Genomic DNA, 27,256 nt, shown 5'->3' with positions numbered 1-27,256 from the left:
CGTTAAGTCAGTTGCTGTAGAAACCTTGCTGTGATCGGTTCAAGTGGTGTTCCTTCTTCATCTATCATTCAACCAACCAACACAAAAAAAAAACCATCGATCCAAACTCAAAATTCTCCAAAAAATACAATAATCAACAACACAAAATCCAGCTTTAGTTTTTGTTTAAACCCATTTTTTATTGGAGGTAAGAAAATAAGAACTGGAGGAAAAATTTAAATCCAGCCAGAAGAGTATGGAAATTCTAAATGAGAACTTTCTCAAGTGATGTAATGAAATGAAAAGAAATCAATTGCCAAAAATAATGATCAAAAAGGAAAAGACGAAAGAAAAAGACTATAAAGTATACGACGATTATCAAAGGCCGATTAGTGAGATCAATTAGAAAATTTGCTCGTCTTTTGTCTCCTCGTTGTCGTTTTGTTGCTAAATTTAGTTTTCGGGGTTGATTGTTGTTTCGATTTGAATGTACTTTTGTGGGTCAATCGTATTTTGCGAAACCAAAAAAAAAAAAATAAATTTCGGAAAGTTTTGAACTCGTTTCTCGGACCTTTTTCTGCACTAGCAGTTCTCGCTTGCCAGTCGAATCATTCGCAAGCAAATATGTGAAGGACAACAACGTGTTTTCAAATTCTGCAGCTTCGAAACTTGTTTTTGAAAAAAGAACTTTTCAGTACCTGAGTGTACAACGACAACGATATCGAAAAACTGTGCGTCAAAGTATTTCGAAGCGTGAGGTAAAAAGTTTAGTTGTTTTTTTTATATAAGAACCCAAAATTGCAAACAAGATCGAAATATGAAAGTGCCTTAGAAATTATAATATTCAAAATGTTTGTCTGGCTACTGGAGAATTATCAATTATAATTGATAAGGATTTTTTTTTTTTTTGTTGACTTTGGGTTCATCTTTAATCAGAAATTGTCTAATCAGTGTTTCGGTGTGTCCATATGGTCGAAGCTGTGAATTGTTATCACGTGCTTTTCAAAACTCTTAAGTTGGTTATGGCTAGGGAGGTCTAGGTCCTTGACCCTATTAAACTTTCTCAAGTAAATTTGAATTGAAGAATAACTTTCGAACGAATCAATTTCGATGCGATCGATTAAATAATCGAAATAGTCTTGTTCCCACGAAAATAGATTGAAATTAAATTTAAAATCATGACACCAAACTGATGTACCTAACCTAACGCCCCTACCACCACCACCAGCACCACCGTCTCTCTTACTCTTACCAAAGACCAAATTAAATTCCATTGAAGCCGCCATACAACGCGGCAACAAGTAAGAAAGAGAACGAATGATAAAGACCCAATCGATTGTTGCAATTTGAGACATGAAAATTGCAGCGGAAGAGGCGACCAATCGGCCATTACTTTTTGTGGGGTTGGGGAGGGGATGGGCACGGGGGTTTAGCTGGCTGACTGACTAACTGACTGACTGACTGGGCGCCCTGCCAAATTGTGCCAATGATGCATGGCAAAGTCACGACAAATACGTTCCACATCGGCATCCACATCAGGACAGGAACCGCGACATCCTCTTCTTCGATTTTAATTTCTTTCAACGCCAACGCCCAAAACGACTGCAAAAAAAAATGGAAGTGGAAGACGCAAGTCTTGAGTCTCAGTGTCACCACGACGAGTGGATTGTAGAGAGGAGAGAAGACTCCGAAATGGACGTGGGTGTGGATCTCTGTGTTGTCTCTTTCTCTCTCTCTCTGTCTTTCTCGCTCTCTGTTAAAGACAATCAATGCATTTCCGCTTCTTAAAAACGATATAAAAATATATATGGACAAAAGGGGAGGAAATACTTTAGATATATATTGGAAAATTATGATAATTATATACTGTCAACTTTTGCCTTGACTCAAGAATGTTTCTGTTTTTCTCTTTCTTTGATTTATTGCATTTATTGGATGTACAAGGAAAAAGAAAAGTGTTTCTCAATATGGTAAAAAGTAAAATATTCACAGTCTATGCATTAATTATAGTAGAGAACTGTGGCAATTTCAATGCCATAAACTATACCCATAAAATTTGATAAAGATAACAATGAATTTTAGCGCCTTGAGGCCTACTATCTAACAATAAGCAATGACCACTTGGACACGTATTTGTTACATTTTTGTGGCAAACACATTCGATTAGACTTTGCGATCTATAAATTCAAATAATAGTTTTTAAAGAAGTCTTATCAAGGACAGTTTGATTACGTATGAAAATTAAAATTATTTACCAATAATGAGTAATAATTTAAACAATTTTCAACTATGAGTGTTTAAAGTCGAGTCGTATAGACTAGATCAATTCCACCTCTTTTTCAAACAATGATTTGAGGTGTGAGTGTTCTGTTCATGGGTGGAGGTTTTTATTTTTAAAATATTCCTATACTTACAGTTATCGGGGTAATATTCCAGACTAAGTCGAGCCTTTTTAGAAGTTGGCACACCCAAAGAAAGAACGCAATTCCATAACAAAATTAAATGGTTTCTGCAATTGAGAATTATGAGAAAACTCAAAATTTAAAACATTTTATGGCCTTGTCTAAGTCAATTTATAATTTCCGATAGTTTTGTTAATTTTTGAAAGAATTCTGAATAAATTTGGGATTAAAATAATTCATTCTTGAAAAACTGTAGCAAATTCCATCATTAAAAGCATATAATTAGTCTCAATTTTTGGATTTATTCAAAACCAACGCCTACATACAGAGCTCTCACTGTGAATTTTGTGAGATCCATATTCTTCCTTAAAATTTTTCCAAATAGATTGGAATGATCATTGTGAAAAGTTAATTGAATAGTTTAAAATAGAAATGATCGAATTACTAATCGCTCAAAAATGAATCCTATCTAAAAATCCGTTTTTATTTGAGTTTTTCATAATTTATTATATTGGCTTGTTGATCATGCCCGATCTGTCCATAATGATGATATTACACGCTTGAGTTAAAGTCTCCTAGTATTATTAACTCCAACTCGATTTCCACAACTCAATTTTTAAGTCTAATCTCGCCTGAAATGACGTTCATGTTATCATCATCTAATAATTTTGTCAATGCTTTATGGATTTATTCTTCATGTGTGGAAGTATGAAAACAGAATTCGGAGTTGGTAATGATAGATATCATAAATCGTTTTGACAATAAAAAAAAACCTTAAAATCACTTCATCGGACTCTATTTTTTGCCGAATTATTACAAGGTTCTTTTAGGATATCACATATAAAAGACAAACTTTTTGGTGAAAGAATAAATACCTTATGAAGTTTCTAAAAGCTAGAAAGCTAATCTTAAATTACCTTTTAGTATTAAAAATCTTACAAAAAATTTTGACGCAAACACCATAAGATATCATTTCATCTGACGTTTAATCTTGTTCTTTAATCAAGCAATCAGTGACCCAGTTAGCTAGGTAGCAAAAGGAATGTCACTTATCACAAAGGTAAACTTTTGATACCCTGTACTCATGTTGTTTACCCCTCACATACGAGGCTATTGGCTATTTCCTAGTGCAGATGTACTGGAAATTGATCACATTATATATTGCGACTAAACTTTTGCTGTTTTCAGCATTTTCGGCACATATAATATAGTTATTCTATTTATAAAAATAGTTTGTTATTTTTCCATATGTTTCTATACTCGGAAAAGAAAATTAAATGAAGGAAATAATGTTTAAATTTATGAGGAAAATTTGAATATAAGTAATTGATTAACTTTTTTAAGTGGTTCTAAATTCAAAATAAAAACTTTTTTGGGTTGGAAATACTTCTTATATCTTTAGTAAGTATATTTTTGTTCCTTCTTTCGGTTTAAGTAAATTATTCTGCTACAAAGGGTATCTAAGAGGTTGTTATTGCATTTTGATAAGTAAATGTATTTTGTTTGTTTGTTTGCCATACCAATAATCAGTTGCCTTATCGGGGAAAACAACATACGTGAACTGATTAGTTCTTCTAGAATCACCAAAGCTCAACATCTGAACCGAAGCCCGAAAACCACAAAGTGGTGTACATAAATGAAAATGAATTTCACCACAAAATGCAAAACCAATTGATTTTTAACTATTATTATTGATTTTTTTATCAATTGCAGGGAATTGAATTGTAGCAGAAATGGCCGATGAAGCACAAGCACCACCAGCTGAGGGAGCACCGCCAGCCGAGGGAGCCGAGGCGGCACCACCAGCTGAGGGAGCAGAAGCTGCTCCAGCTGAGGGCGGTGAAGCTGCACCAGCCGAGCCCGCTGAGCCGATTAAGCACAGCTACACTCTCTTCTATTTCAATGTTAAGGCCTTGGCCGAACCATTGCGTTATTTGTTTGCCTACGGTGGCATCGAGTACGAGGATGTCCGTGTCACTCGCGATGAATGGCCAGCCCTGAAGCCAAGTGAGTATTAATCACAAACAAAAAACTGTCTTTGGATATATCTTGAACTCTTTTAATAGCCATGCCCATGGGACAAATGCCCGTATTGGAGGTTGATGGCAAACGTGTTCATCAGAGCATCTCGATGGCCCGCTTCTTGGCCAAAACTGTGGGACTAACTGGCACCACACCATGGGAGGATTTGCAAATTGACATTGTGGTTGATACCATCAATGACTTCCGTCTAAGTAGCGAACAATGTGTGACTCAGTTTCATGTTCAGTGTCCTTGATTAACTCTTGAATTTTTAATGTATAGAAATTGCAGTCGTCTCGTACGAGCCGGAGGATGAGATCAAGGAGAAGAAACTGGTGACCCTTAACGCCGAAGTTATTCCCTTCTATTTGGAGAAACTTGAGCAGACCGTCAAGGATAATGATGGGCATTTGGCATTGAATAAGGTGAAGACAAATGGAAAGACTATGCACAAAGAGTGTTTGATAATATTTCTGTTTCATATAGTTGACCTGGGCTGATGTTTACTTTGCCGGCATTACCGACTACATGAACTACATGGTCAAGCGTGATCTGTTGGAGCCTTATCCTGCTCTCCGTGGCGTTGTTGATGCCATCAATGCCCTGGAACCCATTAAGGCTTGGATTGAGAAGCGTCCCGCTACCGAGGTTTAAGTGGCACACCACATAAACACACACCACACACACCACACACTCATCATTTTATTTTATTTTTTTTCTTAAACACACATTTTGTTCCTTATAATTATTATTTTTTTTTTCTTATGGTGTGAACAGCAAACGACCTTCACACAGGGTTCAAAAAACAAAAAACATTTATTTAAAAAAAAAAAAAAACAGAAAAAAAAATGGCATTAATAATAGCTAAAACAAGCAACTAAAATATGATAATAATTCTTGTTCGTTTATAATTCTCTTTGCATAGGCTAACCACATCCAGCATATTTTTCTCTATATATCTAAAAAATAATCCCATTCCCATGACCCCCGATCCCCTGATATGTACACAGAACATCTTAATCTTCAAAGTTGACACGGTTTAATATAAATATACATATATACATATATATTTTATGCATGTACTTTCAATCTACTATAAGTTTACATACTATCATTTAGATCAGCAGATACATACATATATAATCTATATATCTGCCCCTTCTCGACTATAACAACAACAACAACTACTATATGCGTATACATCATTTCTAGACTTATTCTATTATCTTTTAATTCAATGCAAGGAGCTCAAATGCACATACATACAGACACTACTACACATACACCCATAACACAGGCAATTACAATTAATACATATATATTTATTATTTGATTTTTTCATCATCACCTGAACCTCCAAGAGTTTTCCAAGTCTAAACCAACAAGACGACATAAACCAACATATATAAAAAAGACTCACAGCAATAAAACAAGCACACCCAGATATATCTTCTATATATATAGATTCTTATTCAATTTCAAAATTCTTCAAAATATATTGGAGTTAAAAACACAACCCGCAAGTAAAGAAAAAAACAAAAACACATACACAGACAACAACTGCCACAAATGTTTTTTATTTTATTTTATTTTATCTTGTAGTTGTATAACACATTACACACATTTTAAATAAAACTAAAAAAACACGGAAAAAAATAAGAAATGAGAGCACTTTTTGAAAGCACGATAAATAGTTTTATTTCAAATTAAATGGGCGGTAAAAAGATTTTAAAAAAATATTTAAAAGTATCTAAAATGTTTATTTTGGTGAACGAATTCTCAGGACAAAGAGAAGAAATTTCGCTGGGAAATAATATTAAAAAATATATGGGAATAAATATAAATAAGAATTAAAAGATCCAAAAAAATTAAGGAATAGTTAAATTTCCTTTAAGAATTTGTTTGAATATCTTGTGCAATATATCTTTGGCAGAAATTTTATAATAGTGATTTAAACTGTTTCGGGTATAAGTCAGGGCCCTAGAATGGCCCATTCAGTGTATTAGAAAAATTTTGAATCTAAGGGATCCTTTTTCGAATCTATTTATCTTTAAAATTCCTTTATTAATCAATTAGTTAATTTCTTAAGTATAACATTTCTTTACTTTGTTTGAAGAAAAGGTTATCCTAGCCTTTAGATGAGTTAAATGTGAGTGATCTTGATCAGTTTCCAAACAGTCTTTAGAATCAAATTTTCTAATCTGCACATCGATAGCCTAACATTGTTTGGTATCGTACATTATTAACAGTTTTTTAGCATATAAAAGAGTGTTAATTATTAATTAATCAAGTAAGAAACTGATTATTTTTTAGTCAAGACGTCTCGCCTTTACGAGTTTTTATACCATACACCCATAGAGTGAAATGGTATATTGAAGTCGCCAAAATGTATGTAACAGGCAGAAGGCTGCTTTTCCGACCCCATAAGGTATATATATTCTTGATCAGAATCAACAGCTGAGTCGCTATAGCAATGTCCGTCCGTATGAGCACGCAGATTTCGAGGACTATGAAAGCTACAGCCACCAAATTTGGTATTAAGCCTCGTGTAGTATGTAAAGTGATCAAATTTATTTTAAATTTTTGCCAAGCCCATTTTCGCCCCCGCAATTAAAAAAAAGTGTTTTTCTTGAAGACTATTTTAGCTAGAGAAACAATATTTGGTAACGTTAAATTTATCCAGCTCAGACTTAAAAAAAAACTGTTTTTTTCAAATATCAGTTTCAATTCAATTGAATTTAGGAGTTCAGTCGGCTAACCTTTTTCTACCATATATATTTACAATAATTCGAGATTTTAGTTAACAAGTAGTAGGTATTATTTCTTGCCCTTTAATAATACTTTTTCTTCCAACTAAGGTTTTGTTTTTGTAAATACTTGTACTTTTCATAAATGACTTTGAAGTGAAAGAAAACAACATATAATTATGATAAACAAACGTTGTTAACAAATTGTTGAATGACTTGTTGCACCTCATCCGTTTGATTAGGAGCATGAACCAGCCTGAAATCTGTAGTCAGGATACTGATATTCAAACTCTCCCTCCTTCGGTGTGATTCCAAAAAGATAAACTTTGGTTTTCTGGTTGGGATAGGATTTCCAGTTCGGGTTCATATTTCCAACCTAGCCTTATCCCAAGTGCCCTCAATAGTTAGGACTGCATTAAGAATCCACTTAATGGTTCCATAATCCTTTCATTACGTTTATATTTTGAAAAGTATTTTCGGCACAACGATTTGTCGAAATTACATTACAAAATTCATTAGTTATTGGTGTGTAGAGTCGAAAAACGTAAAGATTCGAAATACTGACATTTCGGGGATGACCCTACTGGAACCCTCTATGATTGTATCCATACGGACGGTTTTAGTCTGATTCCTATTCCATTTTAAAATATTCATATTTATCTGTATAATTTTTCATAACAAGAATTAAATTCACATGGAAAAGTTTATAAACAATTTAAAAGACTGTTTTTAAAAACGTAAATGCACAATTGGTATAGCCTATTTAACAACAGTTTCAACAAGAGATATTTTTGGCTTTTAGTCTTCATGTTTCCAGGTGGGCTTACGTTTCTCTATGAAACTTGTTATACCCTCCCGACAGTCGGTCATTTCGAGGTTGTCACACATTTTCGCACCAGCTTGAAGATATGCCTCCTCGACTGGCATATTTAGTTGTTCATAATAGAACTTTTTGCCAAAAGAAATCACAGCACGGCTTTTTATTCTAATGGACTGAGTGATTTCATCGATTTCCTTATCAAGCTCAGCCTCGGGCACCACTTTGGTAGCCAAACCGGCCACATAGGCATCCACACCACTGATGGGCAAACCAGTCATTAGCATATATGCCGACTTGGGACGTGGCATAACCTGACTAATGGCCACACCGGGAGTACTACAAAAGATTCCCACACCGGCTCTGTTTAAAACAAAATTGGGAATGAAGATATCATCAAGGATTCTCAAATTAAAGTCTCACCCTGGTGTGGAGAATTTGCTGGACGTGGTGCAGACAACAATGTCGCAGGAGGCAGCCAATTGGCATCCAGCTGCGGCGGCAAATCCATTGACTTTCGCTATAACCGGCACCGGCAATTTTCGTATGTCTAGGACAATGTCGGTTAACTTTTGGAATACATCTTTCTTGATCGCCGGATTGGCCTGCAATTCCTTGAGATTATGTCCAGCTGACCAAACTTTGCCATTTGCCGCAAGGACAACACAACGCAAATTAATATTGTTCGCATCCTTGAGCATGGCTTCATGTAAGGCCGTCATCATTTCCAATGAGAGGGAATTCAATGTTTTCGGATGATTCAAGGTGATCTCACGAACACCATCTGATTCCTTAACCAGGAGGTAATCCTTTGCATTATTTGATCCCGAAGCAGCAGCATTACTTGCCAACCGTTGAGATATTCTAAAGGAATTTTTTATATTCCGCAGCATTTCTTTATTTATTTATGTATGGGAGTAGAGCAAACAGCTGATATTCGAAAGTGATCAAACCGAGTTTGTTATCGAAATAACTATCGGAGGCGAAACTCGAGGGCCGTTCAAAAAAAGAGGGTCCGGTTTTTTGTTTAAAACCTTGATTATTATTTTAACTCTTTAATTCGTTCAATATTTTTGTTGTGATATTTTTGTCACTTAATTTGGCATTTAGACGATTTGTTTTTAAATTGTTTTAAGTTTCCTTTTCCAAATATTTATCGTAGAGTGTAAGAAGCCTTATTTATTTTCATTAAATTTTCATTTTATTTTCTCACTGTTTTCATCAGTTTTGCTACTTTTTTTTGACTGAAACGTCTTTTACTTTTATATTTGTGAAATAAAAATTAAAGTATTTTTGAATTTTTGTCAAAAAAAAATCCACAAAGTCGACTAGCTTTTCAAAAATTTTCAACTTTTTTAATGATTTATTTCTAATTCATTGGTCAATTTTATTTAACAGTTTATTAATTTTTTTTTATTTTAAATAATATGTATTTTATTTGAGTTTTTATCACATTTTTACTATAACTCTTAATTTAAATTTGTAATTTCTTTTAAATCAATATAATAACATTTTTTTTGTGGAACGGAATTATATGTTATGTTGATATTTGTATGTAATATGTGGACTGTCAAAGAAATAGTTTCGAAGCCAGGTGTAATTTTTTTCTCAGAGCTATTACTTAGCCATATATTTTTCATAAGCTATAGGTCCGATTTATGAAAAAATGGTTTTTGATTGTCCGAGTTAAATTTTTTGTCTTGAATTTGCTTCCTGCGTAATGCACGCCCATACGTATGTTTACGTTATAACGTAAAGGGGCCTTACGCACTTTCAGTGTAAACTGCGTGAACTGAGTCTCAGCTGTTTGCACATCTCTAGTTTTTCATATGGCCACCCTGAACATATGATTTTACACAAACAACAAAACACAAATTCCAAATGAAAGAACACTTACACATATATTTCATTAAATAATATAATGTATGTATATCTCTCTATGGCAGTCGTCTGGTCTATACAGTATCTATATGAATGTGTGAATGTGCTAATACTAGCTGGTCGTCGTTATCAGCCATCATAGCGTTTTGTAGGCGATTAGTAAGCTGACGTCGTCGCTGCGTGAAATTGAAAACAGTTCATTACTTGGAGCGCGCCCGTTTGGACGACAAACACTCCTCCAAAAACCAAAAAAAATATAAAGAAAAAAATACGAAATTATTTAAAGTAATATCAAATTCATCAACAGAATGCGTCCATTTACCGGCAGCGATTGTTTCAAACCCGTCACCGAGGGTATCAATCATGCCTTTGGAGCCAAAGAGCCTTGGCAAGTGGCCACCATAACAGCGACCACAGTTTTGGGAGGAGTTTGGATTTGGACCGTACTCAGCCAGGATGAAAGTAAGTTTGTTATACTAATTTTTGAACTAAATGTGATTATTACCAATTTGTGGAAATATTTCCATTTGTTCTCATTGTGTGTTTGTCAGTATCGTAAATTTTAATCCATCAAACAATCTTATCTTTTGTCGACCCCGAACCATGGAGGAGTTTCTTTCATAAAATAAAAACTAAGTACATACATAAGATTCTATATACTTTTAGGGGGCCTTCTTATATAGACCTTAATGTATGTATGTATATAGAGAGTGTAAACTGGTGAGTTCTGGTCATGCACTCAATGTATGGCATGGCGATCCCCTTTGGAAAAGTTGATCTTTGTGATTTGGAAAGGAAAAGAGATTACGATAAGCAGCGATTAGAAGCTTTAATATTTATTAATTCCTTTTAGCAACTTAAAAATTAAAGTTATAAATAGTTCAATAGCATAATTATTAGATCAGATAAGCCGCCCAGTGATAAAGTCACCGTGTTTACTCATACTAATATGAGTATTTAGTTTGTTAGTGGCATGTTTTTTTATTTTTCATACAAATTTCGTCATAAATGTGCCAAAAGTATGTGTTTACGTATGATTAGTGTTCCTTCAATTAAAGAATTCTCTTGTAATCATGACTAAGCACAATTTTTTGGCATGACTAATGCCCCCACCCCACCCCCCTTGCACCTATTCCGATTTCAAGACAAGACATGGCTAGCATAGTCAATTATAAACCTTTCTTTTTTGGTACTTTTTTGTCTTGGTTCCAAAATAACCACAAACATGTCCGGTCTGTGATAAGTAATCTTCGGGTTCGACTACCGATCGACATTAAAACTATATGGTTTCTTTATCGATTCTTTGTCTTGAACAAAACATAAATTAAATTATTGATATGAGGGCAATTTGAATTAAGTCGATCAGGTGATTGGAAAGCAATAGCTACGTCGTCGTTTTTCTATATATATATATATCTGTTTTAGGATATATTCTACCTTCCATAGAATATATTCCCGAATCTCGAAACTGTTTACATTTGTAAATTTCAATTTACTTATATAATAATCGAAATTTAGTTAAATAAACTAGACATCACAAATTATTAGACTTCAATTATTAGACTATTAACCTAACTAACTATTTCGTACAAGAACTAGCAACTATGACCATGGGATTAGACGAAAACTACTTCCATTCCAGTGTTTTAGTAGTCAAAATTGGGAAAAATATTAATGTGTAAATAGATTTTGACCTCAAAGCTGAATGTTGGACGGGTTGAGGGCAATAAAATATGAAAATTTTAGTAAAAATATTTCAAATCTTAAATTTTGAAGTCACTAAAATATACAAATTTCATTCGGTATATTTTACATTTTTGATTTTGTCGTATACATAAAATAATTTCAGTTTATTAACAGCTTGAAAAAACAACCATAAATAATCTTACAATTAGTTTATTTTTTAAATTTTCTTATTTTTTAATTTTATTTAAAACATGTGACTTTTTCGACATAAATCAAATACCAACAAATAACCATAGAATTCTAATTAAAAAAATGGTTAAAAAAATTCTTATATTATTTTTTAACCCATTTTCTTTATAAGGGTATAAAAGTTTGCAATAAAAAAGATAAGCTTTACTTTCAAGAATATATTTGCAGACAATACTTGAAAGTTTCAAAATTTTTTTTTGTCAATTTTTGTGCCATATTTTTGTGACCTATTTTATTTCAGTCTTTTAAATGAGCGCGGTCGACGAAACAAACAGACAACCTTTTCATTTAAATTATAGAAAAGTTGACTTAACAGTTGGTGGTTTTTGTTGGCCAACTTTTCCACTATATATTTGATTGATTTATCAAAAACCAAATCAATCAATGTCATGAGGATTCTATCTTTAACCGTTTCAAACTCTTACAAAGAACAAATATTTACTTTCGTTATAGACAAGTAGATAATGTAATATAAAACAAAAACAACAAACATTTTAAGGGGGGTTTCTACTGTGTTGGCCCGAAAAAGCGCTTAAGGAATAAGGCTTTAAAGGAATTTTTTTTTGAGAAAAGTATAATGGGTCAAAGAATGAAATTTTCCACAGTTCTTGAAAAAACTTTATTTATATCATCCTTATTGAAGTCCTACCGTTCGCAAATGAAGTCTGAATCCAAAAATGAACATTTTTCTTAATCTCGACACTTTTTCGGATCGCTGGTAGTAAAATTCGGAAAAACAGATGAAAAATGAAAAAAATTGAACTTTATTAGAAAAGAGATTCCACTCCACTTAACGGACGATAACTTTCGTAATTTTACAGATTTCATCTTAAAATTTTTACTCAGCGTTCTCATATATCTATCCGAAAATGTAAAAAAAACCACACAAGGCAAAGAGGCGAAGTCAATTCCAGGTCTTTTTTTTTAGTCAAAATCCAAATCAAGAAATACCCAATGTCTTAAAATCATAGTTTTATACACACGGTTGGGGTTGGTTAACACACCTGTTAATTTAAATTTCCAACAAATATTTAGGTAGGTCAGACGTTGTTCGAGGATATATTGATGACTTAATGCCTATAAAAAATTAACTTGTTTGGAATAATCCCGAAATGGTGAAGCAGGAAAAGAGTAGAAAACTAGACTTAGACTAGAATAGTTGCTGCTGCTTAGCCAAAGTCTTAAATTAAAAACGTGTCAGGCTCAGTTTTACAAAAATAGAATATGTATTTGCATTTCTCGTAACTATTTTCTAATTGTTAACTTCTTTCCAGGCATTTACTCCCGCGGCAAACGTCAATTCTTTAAATTGGCCAAAAAGTTACCCGTCGTTCGCCGTCAGGTGGAAGCCGAGTTGGCCAAGGCTAAAAACGATTTCGAAACTGAGATTAAAAAGAGCAACGCTCACCTCACCTATAATCTAAGTCTACCCGAGAAGGGTCTGAGCAAGGAGGAGATTCTGAAACTTGTGGATGATCATCTGCAGTCGGGTCATTATAGTTGGCGCGATGGTCGTGTCTCTGGTGCGGTTTATGGCTATAAACCAGAACTGGTGGAGCTTGTCACCGAGGTATATGGCAAGGCATCGTACACAAATCCCCTGCACGCCGATCTCTTTCCGGGTGTATGCAAAATGGAAGCTGAAGTGGTACGCATGGCCTGCACTCTGTTCCATGGTGATATTAATACATGCGGCACCATGACAACCGGAGGCACTGAATCCATTATAATGGCCATGAAGGCATATCGTGATTATGCCCGCGAAGAGAAGGGTATCTATCAGCCAAATATCATTGTGCCACGCACAATTCATGCTGCCTTTGACAAGGGTGGCCAATACTTTAATGTCCATGTCCGCTATGTGGACGTCGATCCGGAGACCTATGAAGTGGATATCAAACAATTCAAACGTGCCATCAATAGGAATACCATTCTGGTGAGAATGTTTACTTTGTTTGCCTTCCACCTTGAATTTCTCTAACTGGATGATGTCATTTCCATTTTCTTGTTTATAGCTTGTTGGCTCTGCCCCCAATTTCCCATATGGCACAATGGATGATATTGAATCAATTGCCGCTTTGGGTGTTAAATACAATATTCCCGTGCATGTGGATGCCTGTCTGGGTAGTTTTGTGGTCGCTCTGGCCCGTAATGCTGGCTATCAGATTCGTCCATTTGATTTTGCTGTGAAAGGTGTCACCAGTATTTCCGCTGATACCCACAAATATGGTTTCGCTCCCAAGGGCTCTTCGGTTATTTTGTATTCGGATAAAAAATATAAGGATCATCAGTTTACCGTCACCACCGACTGGCCTGGCGGTGTCTATGGCTCACCGACTGTTAATGGTTCTCGTGCTGGTGGCATCATAGCTGCCTGTTGGGCCACCATGATGAGTTTCGGCTACGATGGTTACTTGGAGGCCACCAAACGCATTGTGGACACCGCTCGCTACATTGAGAGAGGGTAAAATTGACAAACTAATCAACTTTAATAGTAAAACTAATGAGACTTGCCTTTTAATTTCGTTTAGTGTGCGCCAAATCGATGGAGTTTTTGTCTTTGGCAAGCCTGTGACCTCTGTGGTTGCCATTGGCTCCACTGTGTTTGATATTTTCCGCCTATCCGATTCACTCTGCAAGCTGGGATGGAATCTGAATGCCTTGCAGTTCCCATCCGGGTAGGTTTAATGCAAACCATTAATGCAAATTCCCTTTTAATTTGTATATATTCATTTCTATATAGCATTCACATCTGCGTTACTGATATGCACACTAAACCTGGTGTGGCTGATAAATTCATTGCCGATTTGCGTAGCTGTGTGGCTGAAATTATGAAAGATCCTGGTGTACCTGTTGAGGGTAAAATGGCATTATATGGCATGGCTCAAAGTATACCCGATCGTTCAGTTATTGGTGAAGTTACTCGCCTATTCCTGCATTCTATGTACTATACACCCGAACAGAAATAAGAACTTACCACCTCGAAGTGAACAATACCTAAGCATTTCTATATATATATATATATATTTGTATATTTGTATATGTATTTTCCATACCACCCAAAAACCGAAAATCCTGTTGTTTGTTAATCCACCTCTTAAGTAATACATTCTATATACTATATACAACGAAGGTACAAAGCTAAGAAGGAAAAAAAACAATGCTTTTAGTTAAACAAATTCAACGTTTTTAAAACGAATCATTCGCTTATTGTTCCATTTATAAATTTGTAAAGTTTTTCTATATTCGTACTATATCATGTTATGTAAAAATAAATAAATTTTTGTATAATCGAAATGTAGGAACTTTTATAACTTTTGCCTTTTTGTTTTACAAAATGTTTTCTTAATATGTCAAATAGTTTTTTAGTATGTAAAAAGAAGCAGGCTGAGGATTGAAATGTTAGTCTTTATAAAAAGTCACGTTTTTTGAGTTCAAAATGTGAAATTCTTCTCTCTTTTTTACTAATAGTACTGGAAATTTGGAAAAGTAATATTATTACTTTATACATATCAGAATGCAATTTCTATATATAATCTATATATATCTTTTGAACATATAGAAAATGCCTTAAATCTATTTCTTATATCCATACTCTATTCCAAAATAGAGTTTGCAAATGCAACAATTTGTTATAATTATAAAATTTGAATATGATTATGTGGAAAATTATATTCAACTCATATAGTTATTTTAATGGCTTGATCAGCTCCTCAAAAACCATGGGGATCAACAAGAAAATTGCCCACCCAAGCGCATATAAACAAAAGCAGAAAAAGACTAAGGAAAAAGATATTCACACCATGATAATAAATGTAGAAATGTTGTTGTTTTAAATTAAATTATATAGACTAATCAACACCTATATAGATGGCTTATAAAAACCACAGGGAATAACAATTTGTTACCCACTAGAGCTCAGTCAAACAAAACGGCGAGAAAACTGGGTAAAAAAAATTGTCATAGTGAATCATATCACCTAGACGGAGTATTGTTGAAAATGTTCGTTACTTAAAATAAATCTGATCAAACGTCAATTTTTCCCTAACGTCTTTTCCGCTCCTCTCGACTCGCTCTAAAGATTTACTGTATGTATCCATTCAATAAGATTAGAAACCAGAATTATTACTTTAAAAAAAAAATTATCTACATTATCTACTTCAATACAAAGGCTTTTTTAATATACCTCCCTGTTTTTGCTATATGAAGTATTTGGCAATGAAGTTGTTTTTTATTTTTTAACAATTTAGAAAACGGATAGATATAGAAAATACGGAATCGGAACCCGACTAACTTCATATACATAAGTATGTATGTACACATTTTCAGTAGAGGGAAATTTTCACTGAAAGTGCAACCTAATACATGTAATTATAATGTCTATATAAAAAAAGCGGAACTTTACCCCTTAAAGTATGCACAAGACTGAAAAAGCATTGCATTTATAACTGTTTGATTGACCTGTAACAGAAAACCTGTCTATAAGCTATGTGCAAAAGTTTTTTATATATGTATGTGTCAAAAAAAGAGTTCTAGGACTATTTATTGCATACTTTTGGGTGAACACTTCCCTTTCCTACTCTGATAAATGTATCTGCTTTTGTTTTTAGATAGATTGACTTGATTTGATGCTACTGAAAAAGCAACTAAATCATTGAGAGACAGACTTAATTTTGATGCAATAAAAATATGTTTGGACTGGAACTAACAAAAACCCCATTAATCTAGAAATTTGAATAGACTCAAAATGGGTGATCTTTCCATTTTGATGATTGGATTTACCTGCACACAATTGTTCGAGATGTACATGTGACCCTCTTAGCAGGGTGTTTTTTCTTGCAAATTTATTCAAAAACTCACTTAGATGTAAATATAAAACTGTCATACAGTCGATTGTTTTAGAATCAGCCAACTGATTAAACTAATACAGTTATAACTTTAAAAAAAAGGACTGACAATGAGTAAAAATTTTCACGAATTATACGAATTAAAAATGTTTTTATGTACTAAAACTTTAAAAAAAATTTTGTCTGACAATGAGTGAAACAAAAACCCAAAATATTACATCGCCCGCTGTGTCTGATATTGTTTATATTTAACAACAATTAACAATAATTGCTTTTCGTGGGCAGAATCAATGTGATCTTTGGTCGAATGTTTGGCCACGCGTCGGCGTTTTGTATTTTGACACGCCCATTTCCTGCCAACAACAAAGACACAAACACACTGAACAAAAACTAATAATATTTTATGCTCTTTTTTTGTAATTTATGTTAATTTGTCTAAAAAATTTCAGTGGCGGAAGCAATTTATATAAATGCCTCCAGGTGTCAACTGACAAAGAGGAGAATCCACTTGTCCCCTCCAACAAAAAAAAAACAAGTGAATGACAAGTCCAACGCCTTAAAAATTGATCTTTAGGTTTAAGTTTTTGAGTGTTAGATACCAGAATGTGCAATACTTGAATTGAAGGCCCCTCCGCACCCCCACCAAGATCCAACTCGAGCTCAGTTCAGGTGAGCATGAGCCCCGGAGAGACCTGAGAGAGCAAACCAGAGACGAAAAGGGAACTCGAAACGAAAACAAAACAAAATACAAAAAAAAAACCCCCAAAGACTCCGCCGACGCTCATTCGATACGCGTTCGTCGCAGAGACGAGTCATGAAGTCGCTGCCGCCGTTGCCGTCGCGTGTGAGAAAATAAGAAAATAAATAAACCTGATTCCGCATAAAATTATATAAAAAAAAAAACCAAAAAATTTGATGGAAAATTAAAAACTTTATTTTCTAAAAGGAATTTAAAGAAATTATATTAATCAAGATAAGCCCATATATTTGGCCCACTCTTAATGTGTGTGTGTGTGTTTGTGAGTGTGATATGAAATGTTCAAGTGCTGAAGAAGTGTTTTTTAATTAAGTAAAGGCAGGCAGCGGCAATTGGAATATACACACACATACATATACAAATACCACCTGAAGGTAAGAGCAGCGATAAGGTTAAATAAGCATATTTATAGCCAATTATTTAGTCATCACGAAGCTGGCTAAAACATAACACTCTAATGAGTAGGCAAACATCAACAACAACAACAACAAGGGCCAAACACACACACATACACAATATATAACTATATATTATATACAATTTGATCTTTAATGTATATAGCTCTCAGGTTCTATTTCTCACAGTTTGAGGCAATTTGCAATATCATATGAAACTAGTGTATAAGTTGGTTTTTTTTCTGCTCCGGGATACTCTTAGATCTAGTTCTCACATGTTTCTTAGATGATCTAACTACTTATAGATTTTTAATTTGTAATTGTTTTTTAGCTGAATAAACTTTAATTGAGGCTTAAATACTTAATGAGAAATAGTTTTTCTAGCTGTATAAGCTTAAGTCTTAAAAAAAAAACCTTTTCAATCCAGTGCACTTTACTTACATAGTTTATGAATTTAGATGGGAAGAATTAGACACATTTTATATAATAATATGACCATTTTCAGAAAAACAATCTCGTTTTTTAAGGGCGACAAGTTTTGTCTAAGATCCGCCGTTGTATGAACTGAAACTGATAAAAACTGATTCAATAATTACCTTATTGAAGACCAATAATAAATTAATTATTGAATCACTTTTCAATAAGTTAATAAGTTTAAATAAACTTGGTAACGAAAAATATGAATTTACATACATATATTAAAGAATATTTACAACAAAATTGTATACCCCATTTTGTTCACAAACAAATATATAGTTAAACTTAAAGTTAAATTATTTAATTCTTTCCTGTTTGTTTACGTTTTGTACAATTTGAAAACTGTATAAACAAGTTTCTTTAAGAATTTCATATAATTTATGATATTATCTTAATAAATGCAACATCAAAATATTTATTATTGATCATCTATAAATAAATTTACATACTTATTACAATCAAAACTTTCTATAATAAATCTGTAAAAGGCAAAAAAAAAAATTCACAATATATTATAGAAACTTTATATAATTAGAATTCATAGAATTATAAAAGAAATAGAAAGGAATAACAAGTTTATGCCATTGAAATTAATTTATTTTTTTTGAGAACAGAGCTATAGTTATATACAAGAAATTCATAAGCAACTTGGAAAGATATATAGTATATATAAGTCATCATTAAGGGGATAACCAGGGTTAGTGTTACAAACTTTTAAATTTTTAATATTATTATCTAAGTTTGTTGCTCTTAGTTCTCTCACAGGTGTCTAATTGTTAGATCATTCAATATCTTATTATTAAAAAACTAAAGCTAACAAATAAATTGTTTTTCGATCATTATAATTATAAAAGAAAAAGTGATTGTAAATATGTTTTTTATATAGTACAAAAAGTCACGTAACTGGGCTTACGAAATATCCAAAGATTGTAAATCTTGTATTTCAAATTGTTAAGCTATGACTCTCTACTAGTTGGAAAAGTTAACTCTCTCTCTTAAAACCCCGTTTTTCTTGCTCTTTAAATAATCTCTCAGTATACCAACAAGTGTATATACTACCTAATCTAAGTATATTCTATTATATGTTATATACTGTTTTGAGTTGATCAAAGGTTTTCTCTGTTAAATAGTTTTCTCAGTCAACAATCTCTTTAAGTATATGTTTTATATCTATCTATAAGAACGTGTGAAATTTGAGATGCTTTTCTCTTAGTTCTCTCGGCTCTCAGTTTAATTGCAATTATCATGTCGTAGTTAATATGAGTTCTATGCTTTGTGTTAGTTTTGTGGTTCTTCTCTTAATATATACACTTGTTTATTTTAAGTATTTCATCTGTTCTCAGTTTTCTCTAGATTTTAGCTGAATTATTAGAGATCTTTAAGGTCCCCCAGGTCCTCTCTTTATATATCATCGTATTGAAGTCTTATTCAGTGGTTGATATATCCCTTGAAAATGGAAAACATTTTCTTGATTTCACTACTTATACTTGTTGTAATACAAAGTTTAATTATCTTTAACTGACGAACTAACTTTTCTTACTCTAATCTATCTTTTTGTATATAAATTTCTATATTGTTTTATTTTGACTTGTGCTTTATAGATTAGGAAGCCATCGTGGGATTAGCTAGAGGTAGGGAAAGGGATGAACATTGGAATCTATTTTATATAGTCTGTCATTAACATTATCTCAGTTTTAAAAAGTAATTTAACTAAACATTTAATTAAATTTACATTGATAAAGCTATAATTTTACCAAATAGTCAGCATTAATTTCATTTCGTTTTGGTTTTATCTCAACTGCAGAGTCAGCATTTTCTCTCTGTATATATATATATAATTTCACATCGGTTTATCTCTTTCATATATGTATATATTTACACAAAACTTAAAAGAAATGCGCAAAATACATATTCTTATTTGAAATGCCTTGGCGTATTATGTTTCAAAGCCACAAAAAAAAAGATAAAAAGAAACATTTTTATCTACCCTTTAGGTTCATATATGCGATAAGATATCACTGTGAAGTATATGTAGGTACAAATATATATAGAGAATTTTGCTCTAGTTTTTCTAGTTATAGAGTTGAGAAATCAGCATGAAATTTGATGGTAATAAAAGTTAAAGTTTTAATACCATTTTGCATGACCAGTTGCCATTTTGGTTGGTCGGAGAGGGTCATTAGCCAAACCAATCATATGGTTTTTTTTCTTCTTCATTCTTTGGTCAGATAAGAAATGTAATTGTGCACTCACAAACAATATGTTATTGTTGTCCATGGCAACTCCTTTACACACACACACACACTATAATATATTTCAATATTAAAGTTGTTGTACCTAGTAAAACATAACCATTGCCAACTCTCCTGGCAACTCCCCAGAGTTCGCCCCCACACACCCACACACACACACACACACACGTATTTCTATTGAAAAAAAAGGACATCCAACCACTGTCGGCCAGTTGGGTGCGGCTTTAAGTCCTGGCGTCATCGCCGGTGACTAGAACTTTCCCCTAGATCCTTATAGAGGGCCATGTTTAATCGATAAATTCAACCACTGTTTTTGGGTTCTTACTTTTTGTTTCTTTCTCTCATTTCTGTGTTAATTGCAGATCGAGGCTAAGTAACTGATTTTTCCAGTCAAGTTGTTTGGGGGATGTTGCTTGTTAAATATATTTTTTGCTTCTGCTGCTGTTGTTGTCGTGTTAATTGGCTTTGGGCAATTCCACAACGCAGTTAGAAAATGGTAACGACCTTGGACAAACTTAACTAGCTCATATGAACCACCTCATCCTACATAAAGTTAGATTTGTATTGAAAAACATTTAAGAGAAGAGAGACAGAGAAAGATAGCGACAGAGTGGGGGAGAGAGAGAGAGATAAAGAAATATTTCAAAAATTTTCTACAATTTTCGGTTTTTAGTTTTCGCTTTTGTTTTTTTGCAATCCATTTCCATGCATATTCGTAACGCTCCAAAAAATCCAATAAATTGCAATCACAATTACTACCAAAGTGGAAAATGTTTTGCATGCCTAAGTCAGACCTCCCTTCCTCACCCTCCCCCACAGATCTTTGAGATCTCTCAGTTTTTTAGATACAGCTTGTGTGTTGTGTATCTGTCTCTCTTTGTGTTTGTAGTAACCTTCAAGTCAAACTGTCTGACTGACGACTTCTAAAATACAAAGCTCAATAAATGACATCAGCTCAAACGACAGACAAACATACATAGAGACAGGGGAGAACCACACAAAGCTTAAACAACAAAATTTGTTTTTATAAATTATAGCACACACTCTCAAACTCACACATACACTTACTTAAAAATATATACACAGGTTGAGGCATTTTTTTTTTGTTTATGACTTTCCAAGTGAAAGCTCAGCTTGAATCTATTGGCACTTTTTTTCGGTTAACTAATTATATTGATGATGATGATGATGATCTTCTATGTGGTAGATTTTGTGGCTAATAGGTATCTAAGTAATTGGAAACTCTCAGAGTTTAAGATAATTATGCGGTTTAAGCAATGGGGTAATGATATTATATATATTACTAAACTGTTAAACGCGTTCGTTTGACAAATTGAAAAACAACAAAAACATTAATCGATTTTGCTTTGAAGATCATTAAAAACATTTGCATATGGTTTTTAATGATCTTGCGGATCGGTTAAAACGATTTGCAATTGATTAAATTACTCACCTGTCTATATTACCTATGGAGAATTAGTCAACGCTTAACTAGAATGAACCTTAGACTTGTCTCAAATGTATATACATATATAAATGTCATTTCCGGAATGTTATTAAGTGGCTTGAGTTTTTTTTTAAACACTTGCAGTAATTTGTCATTATCATTTCATTCTATCTCTTATTTAGGAAAAAATGTCATTTAGTCTGTCTTAAAGCTTAGTTTAAATGAGATACAAATTTTGGATTTTAGTTAGTAGTTACAGATTAATTTAAACGGGTTTAAAAGTGTCTAGAAGAGCTGTGATGTTAAGACTTCTAAAATCAAAAATCTTTAAATGAATCATTGAAAATATATTTTCAAAATCTTAGTTATGACTTATTTATTATGTCAAAACAAAGCTTGAAACAGGCCGGAAATGCCGTAATAAGAACAATGCCACATTTTTTCGTATTTTCTAATAAAAATGTGTGTGAAATTAGAAATACTGTAAATTTAATAATAATTAACACAAAGCATCATTATTTTTAACATTCCACAAACTTTTTTCCCCGATTTACTACAAACACAACTATTTTTTAAACGTTTAACTAGAAACTATGTTTAACATTGAATTATGAACAACTAGTGAAAATAATATATTATTAAATATTTCAATATTTACTTCAATCTACTACATACATAAATGGTAGTCTTCTAAAAAAAGCGATCCAAAGAAGGTTCATACCATTTCTGAAAATTTTAGGCACTTGCTTCGTCTGCCAAGAAATGATTTTAATTCACATTCCTTTTTGATATTTTAAAGAATTAAACATTTTGAATTAAAAAACGTTTAAAAGCTAACATTATAAGGTCTTTAGAAGATTTATTAGTAGCTTCGGATTAAGAGCAAGACAAGCGAAACTGTTGGCGTTTTTATGTTTTGTTTAAGTATGGGCATCAATTCAAAAACTTGGGAGGGGCAAATCCTCATCATAGGACACTAAAAACCAGGAAAGAATCAAGAGGGAAAAGACGTTATTTATATTTTAGAAAATTTTGAAAAATATTCATACATAAGTCCATTTTGGCCTTAGAATCGCAACTTTGCTTTGCGTTTGTTTTTATCGGAAAGATAATATATGAGTTACTGATTTAGATTCGGTTTAGATTCAGATTCAGGTTATCTGAAGAGCTATAATGTTGAGACCTTTAAATTAAAGCACCGAATAATATTTATATATAGATATTTATATTTAAATGAATGATTTAACTAAATTTAAATGTATTTTCAATACCATAATTATGAATTTTTTATATTAAACAATTCTTGAAGGTTTTTAAATCTTCTTCATGATTATGATTATTACCCTAAACTGTTTTTTTATTAAGTGTCGATATTTTAAAGAAATATTTTGTAAATTTAAATAGATTAGATAAGAATAGATCAACAGAAAGGGTAAGGTTTAAAGACCGGACCGGACTTAAGATTTTTTTATGTTTAAGTATTTCAAAATACCGTAAAAGGCCTTCATCAGCGATTTTCGAAGAAAATTAGTTCAATACCAACTAATCAAATCCGAAAACTAGCTCTTATCTATTCTTAAAATGTCTCTAACATTCAAAATAAATATTTTCTAAAAATAAAAAACGTTTTTCATGAATAAACTTATCAGTTTATCTCCTTATCAGGAGAAACATATATTCAAAAAAAAGGGCCAAACTGAAATTGGAGTTTGTGTCGTCAAATGGTTCATTAACAAATATTTAGTTTCCCAAACCTTCGACACACAGACTTACATAATATTTTATCTGCATATTGAGCACTGATAAAAAACAATAAAAAAAAAAGCGAAACCAAAAATGAAAGAAAACTAAATACAAAAACAGTAGAGGACAATGGATTTCTGATAACTTATCGATCGACGACCAGTGCCCAGTGCCCAATACCCCTTTCAGTTGCTTAGCAGGTTTCCAATGAAACGCATATAATAAAAAAAATAAAGTGAGATAGAGAGGAGAGCTCAGAACATGTGTGAGAATGTGTAATCTGACACCTTTTTTACAGACCTAGAACTGGAAAAAAAGAATAAAAATAAAAACAAACACCGGGCAAAGAGGTTTCACGTGACCTTCATTTGAAGCAGCAATTCCATAAGAATTGGATTCTTTCACTGGCCGGTTCTTCTTCTCAGCTCAGTTGTTTCGGTTTACGTTTTTCTGTGTCAAGCCGAAAGTGATCCGTTTGAAGGTAACAAAACTTGGCCAGTTGGAACCGCCATTACACTTGTTAAGAGCACGGCGAGTCAGTGACATTTCGGATTCAAATAAAATGTATCTGCAGATTCGAAATTATTTAAATTGAAGTGCGTGGGAGTGAGACACAAAGAAAAGATCAAGATACAATACACTTTCAAGTGAGTAGAAACGTCACCGTCTTGGCATTTATTTATAAAAATTTTAATGTAGGTGGTTTGAAGATCATCTTTATATGATGTTGTGAAATCCAAAGAAAAAAGTTAGCTAAATATGGTTAAATGAAACGAGTTTTCTTTTTTTTTCTTGTTTCTCTCATATTTCTATATCCTTATTCTTCGTTTTGAAATTGCTCTTTTATGTTCGATGCTTAAATATGACAAATAAATTCAAGGCACGTCTAGCCAGTCCCTAATATAGCTAAAAAGATATGATACCCCGCCTATACTAGATGTTTTCCTGCCACCGCCTCCCTCCACACTTCTGACAACACAGGGAGCGGTTGCTTTCAACTCAAATTATGCACAATATATATATATAAAATCGCATAAATTTAGGCCTTATCTATTACGTAGAGAGACATAGAGATAGAGTGAGAGAGAGAGGGATTGGGAGAATCCGAGACTGAGAGTGAACTGGTCTGGCCTGCCTGGGCATAAATTAAGTCATACACATGTAGCAAATCGAAACGAGTTATTATCTATACCATATAACCAGTCATATATCTATCCAGTTGTACTGAGTAAACATGGCAATTACATCAAAATGGCAACGAATCTGTTCTATATACATATATACAACCGATATTGACAGGCTTGACATTAGTTTGACTTGTATTTGAAGGAACTGTGTAAAGGCAACTCACATAGGAGGAAATTGAAGACCCAAAGTTTCTTAATTGATATTTGAACAGTCAAAATAACGAGAAGACCGAAAAACAAAAACACAATTTGCCAAATAGACAAATAATAAACTTAACTCACGTCATGTTTAATGTCAATATTGACAGCAACGAGCAAAGAGAGCTTTGTAATTCGGCAGTTCAGCAATCTTCTAGCAATCTTCTTATATTGAATTTCAATAATATGACATAATACCATTCACTACTAAGAATATTAAGTCATCGGCATCAACTTAAATCTGCCAGACGAGAATCATAGAGCTTAGAGCAAAAACAGCTTGTTGAAAAAGGGCCTAGTTAAACATAATTCGTTGTAATCTTGTTCTTAATTATGAAACCTTGAGATCTGCTCTGTTAAACTGGTTTCAAGTCATGCTCGAAAAATATTATGATCTTATAAGAAATATAATGTGAGGAACTACAAGTAATATTAACAGCTTATACTAATCTTAAGTCGTCCAAAAATGAGGGCTTAGTTAAGTTATTACACAGTCTAAGGATAAATGTAGGATAAATGTAATAAACCATATTATATAGTCTTATCTAACAATAAGTTGTAAACCAAATCTTACTTTACACTTACAACTTTGTAGGATATCTAATAGTAATATATATATTATACATATATCTCTTCCTTTTATAACTTCCTTATATGTATATATGAATATGGGAAGAAAAAAGTCAGCATTGAAGATTGTTGATTTCGTTTACAAACCTTTTTTTTTAGGAAAACAGCGCTCATAGATTTACACAGAGTCAATCGCTTCATAATGATCCATAATGAATTCGAAACTGCAACACTTTTGAGTTAAGAGAACTTTTTTACTGTTCGTTTTTTGAATGAATCATAATAAAGTCTTTATAAAAGAATTTCCTAATCAAAACCATAAATTCTTTATAATTTTGCGATATGAAAACTTGTGTAGCGAATTCTCTATAATATTAGGAAATAATAATAAGATTCTTATGAATATGCAAATTATATGAATGAAGCATTACTGAAAGGGAAGTTTCAGAGGAGATAGTGACAAAAAAAGGTGAACTAATGAAAAGATTGACTATTAGTTGTATTATCATTTAAGAAAGTAAATAAATTTTCTTCTTAAAAAACATCAAAAGCATTGAAAATTTATCCATATAAATTAACCCTTTTAGGACCGAAGTTTAATGGTGAGACTTAAAAAATATTTGATTTAGTATAGCTACAAATATTAAACAAAATTAATTTTAAGGCCTTAGGTGTCATGGTTTAACATTAGTCCCGAGTGGTACATATTTTCAATGAATACGTAAACTTCATTAATAAAGAAACTTAAAAAAGATCCATAAAAAATATCGGAGAATGATTTTTAGCTCATAAAGACAATGTTGTCCATAGGCAATACTGTTCTGAAAGGGTTAATTAAAGTTATAGATATTATGAAAGTCATCTGGAGAAAGAAAATCAACAAGTTGCTAATATGATCACATTCTAATAAACACTCTAAGAGCTCTTATAGTAATTAATTGATTGTCATTTCTTTGTGATAAACTATTCATGTTCCATAAATAGATATGCCCCTTCGAAAGGGTATTGTAAACTAAGCTTCAATTTCAATTGCTAAAATGATGGCAGCCTCATGATGTTTGTTCACTTTCATTTGCAATTAAACGAGACTGAAATAAAAAAGAAGACGAGACATTCTTGTGACTCAATTTCCAAATGTCTCAGTGTCAATTCAACTGCGCAACGAACGACATCTATATAGGAAAACTAAATCAAGATTCATATAGATATGAAACGAAAGTACATAATATATAAAAAAATTGAATGAACATTAAAAGCTAATTAATGTGACTTATTAGTGGGTAATTCATTTCTCTGTCTCACTCATGACGTGAGACGAACCCAAAAAAACGCAACCAACATTTTTGTTGGCCATCTAAGTTTAGACGATTTCATCATATTCTATTCTCCCCCTCTCCACTTGGCTTTGCGTATTCAGTTAGATACATTCATGAGGTTTTTTTTTTTTTGCAAATTAGCTAATATAAGCTTAGCCTCATTTTATTGGCGGAATGTTGTTTTTGTTTGCCTTGTTTCTGTTTCTGTTTTTTCGCCTATCTTTCTTCTGTGAGTGTGTGTGTGTGTATGTGTTTGGCGTCATCCATGTAAATACGTAATTGGA

At 32.7% G+C, this 27,256-nt stretch overlaps 3 protein-coding genes across 4 annotated transcripts; 2 read left to right on the top strand and 1 right to left on the bottom strand.

Annotated features, from left to right (window-relative positions):
- Positions 1–5,472, top strand: LOC6646015 (glutathione S-transferase S1). The gene is made up of 5 exons (XM_015177649.3): positions 1–187; positions 4,095–4,388; positions 4,448–4,615; positions 4,686–4,828; positions 4,890–5,472. Exons 2-5 carry the CDS (start codon positions 4,115–4,117, stop codon positions 5,055–5,057), a joined length of 753 nt encoding a protein of 250 aa, XP_015033135.1. The 5' UTR covers positions 1–187; positions 4,095–4,114; the 3' UTR covers positions 5,058–5,472.
- Positions 5,473–7,834: 2,362 nt separating this feature from the next.
- On the bottom strand, positions 7,835–8,943 carry LOC6646016 (enoyl-CoA hydratase domain-containing protein 3, mitochondrial). The gene is made up of 2 exons (XM_002068696.4): positions 8,391–8,943; positions 7,835–8,330 (listed from the first exon to the last, which is right to left on the bottom strand). Exons 1-2 carry the CDS (start codon positions 8,858–8,860, stop codon positions 7,949–7,951), a joined length of 852 nt encoding a protein of 283 aa, XP_002068732.1. The 5' UTR covers positions 8,861–8,943; the 3' UTR covers positions 7,835–7,948.
- An 867-nt stretch (positions 8,944–9,810) lies between these two features.
- Positions 9,811–15,080, top strand: LOC6646017 (sphingosine-1-phosphate lyase). Of its 2 annotated transcripts, XM_047010376.1 has the most exons (6): positions 9,811–9,890; positions 10,156–10,310; positions 13,058–13,719; positions 13,799–14,247; positions 14,315–14,461; positions 14,527–15,080. In XM_047010376.1, the coding sequence occupies exons 2-6, from the start codon at positions 10,157–10,159 to the stop codon at positions 14,750–14,752; spliced, it is 1,638 nt and encodes a 545-aa protein (XP_046866332.1). In that variant the 5' UTR covers positions 9,811–9,890; position 10,156; the 3' UTR covers positions 14,753–15,080. The 2 variants fall into 2 exon arrangements, with proteins under 2 accessions (XP_046866332.1, XP_002068733.1); XM_002068697.4 differs by lacking the exon at positions 9,811–9,890 and having other exon boundaries at positions 9,925–10,310.
- The last annotated feature ends 12,176 nt before the right edge of the window (positions 15,081–27,256 follow it).

This window comes from Drosophila willistoni, assembly GCF_018902025.1.
Source record: "Drosophila willistoni isolate 14030-0811.24 chromosome 2L unlocalized genomic scaffold, UCI_dwil_1.1 Seg72.1, whole genome shotgun sequence".
Classification (NCBI taxonomy): Eukaryota; Metazoa; Arthropoda; class Insecta; order Diptera; family Drosophilidae; genus Drosophila; species Drosophila willistoni.
Note: the sequence above shows the minus strand (reverse complement) of the source record. Positions and strands in the feature narration are given on the sequence as shown.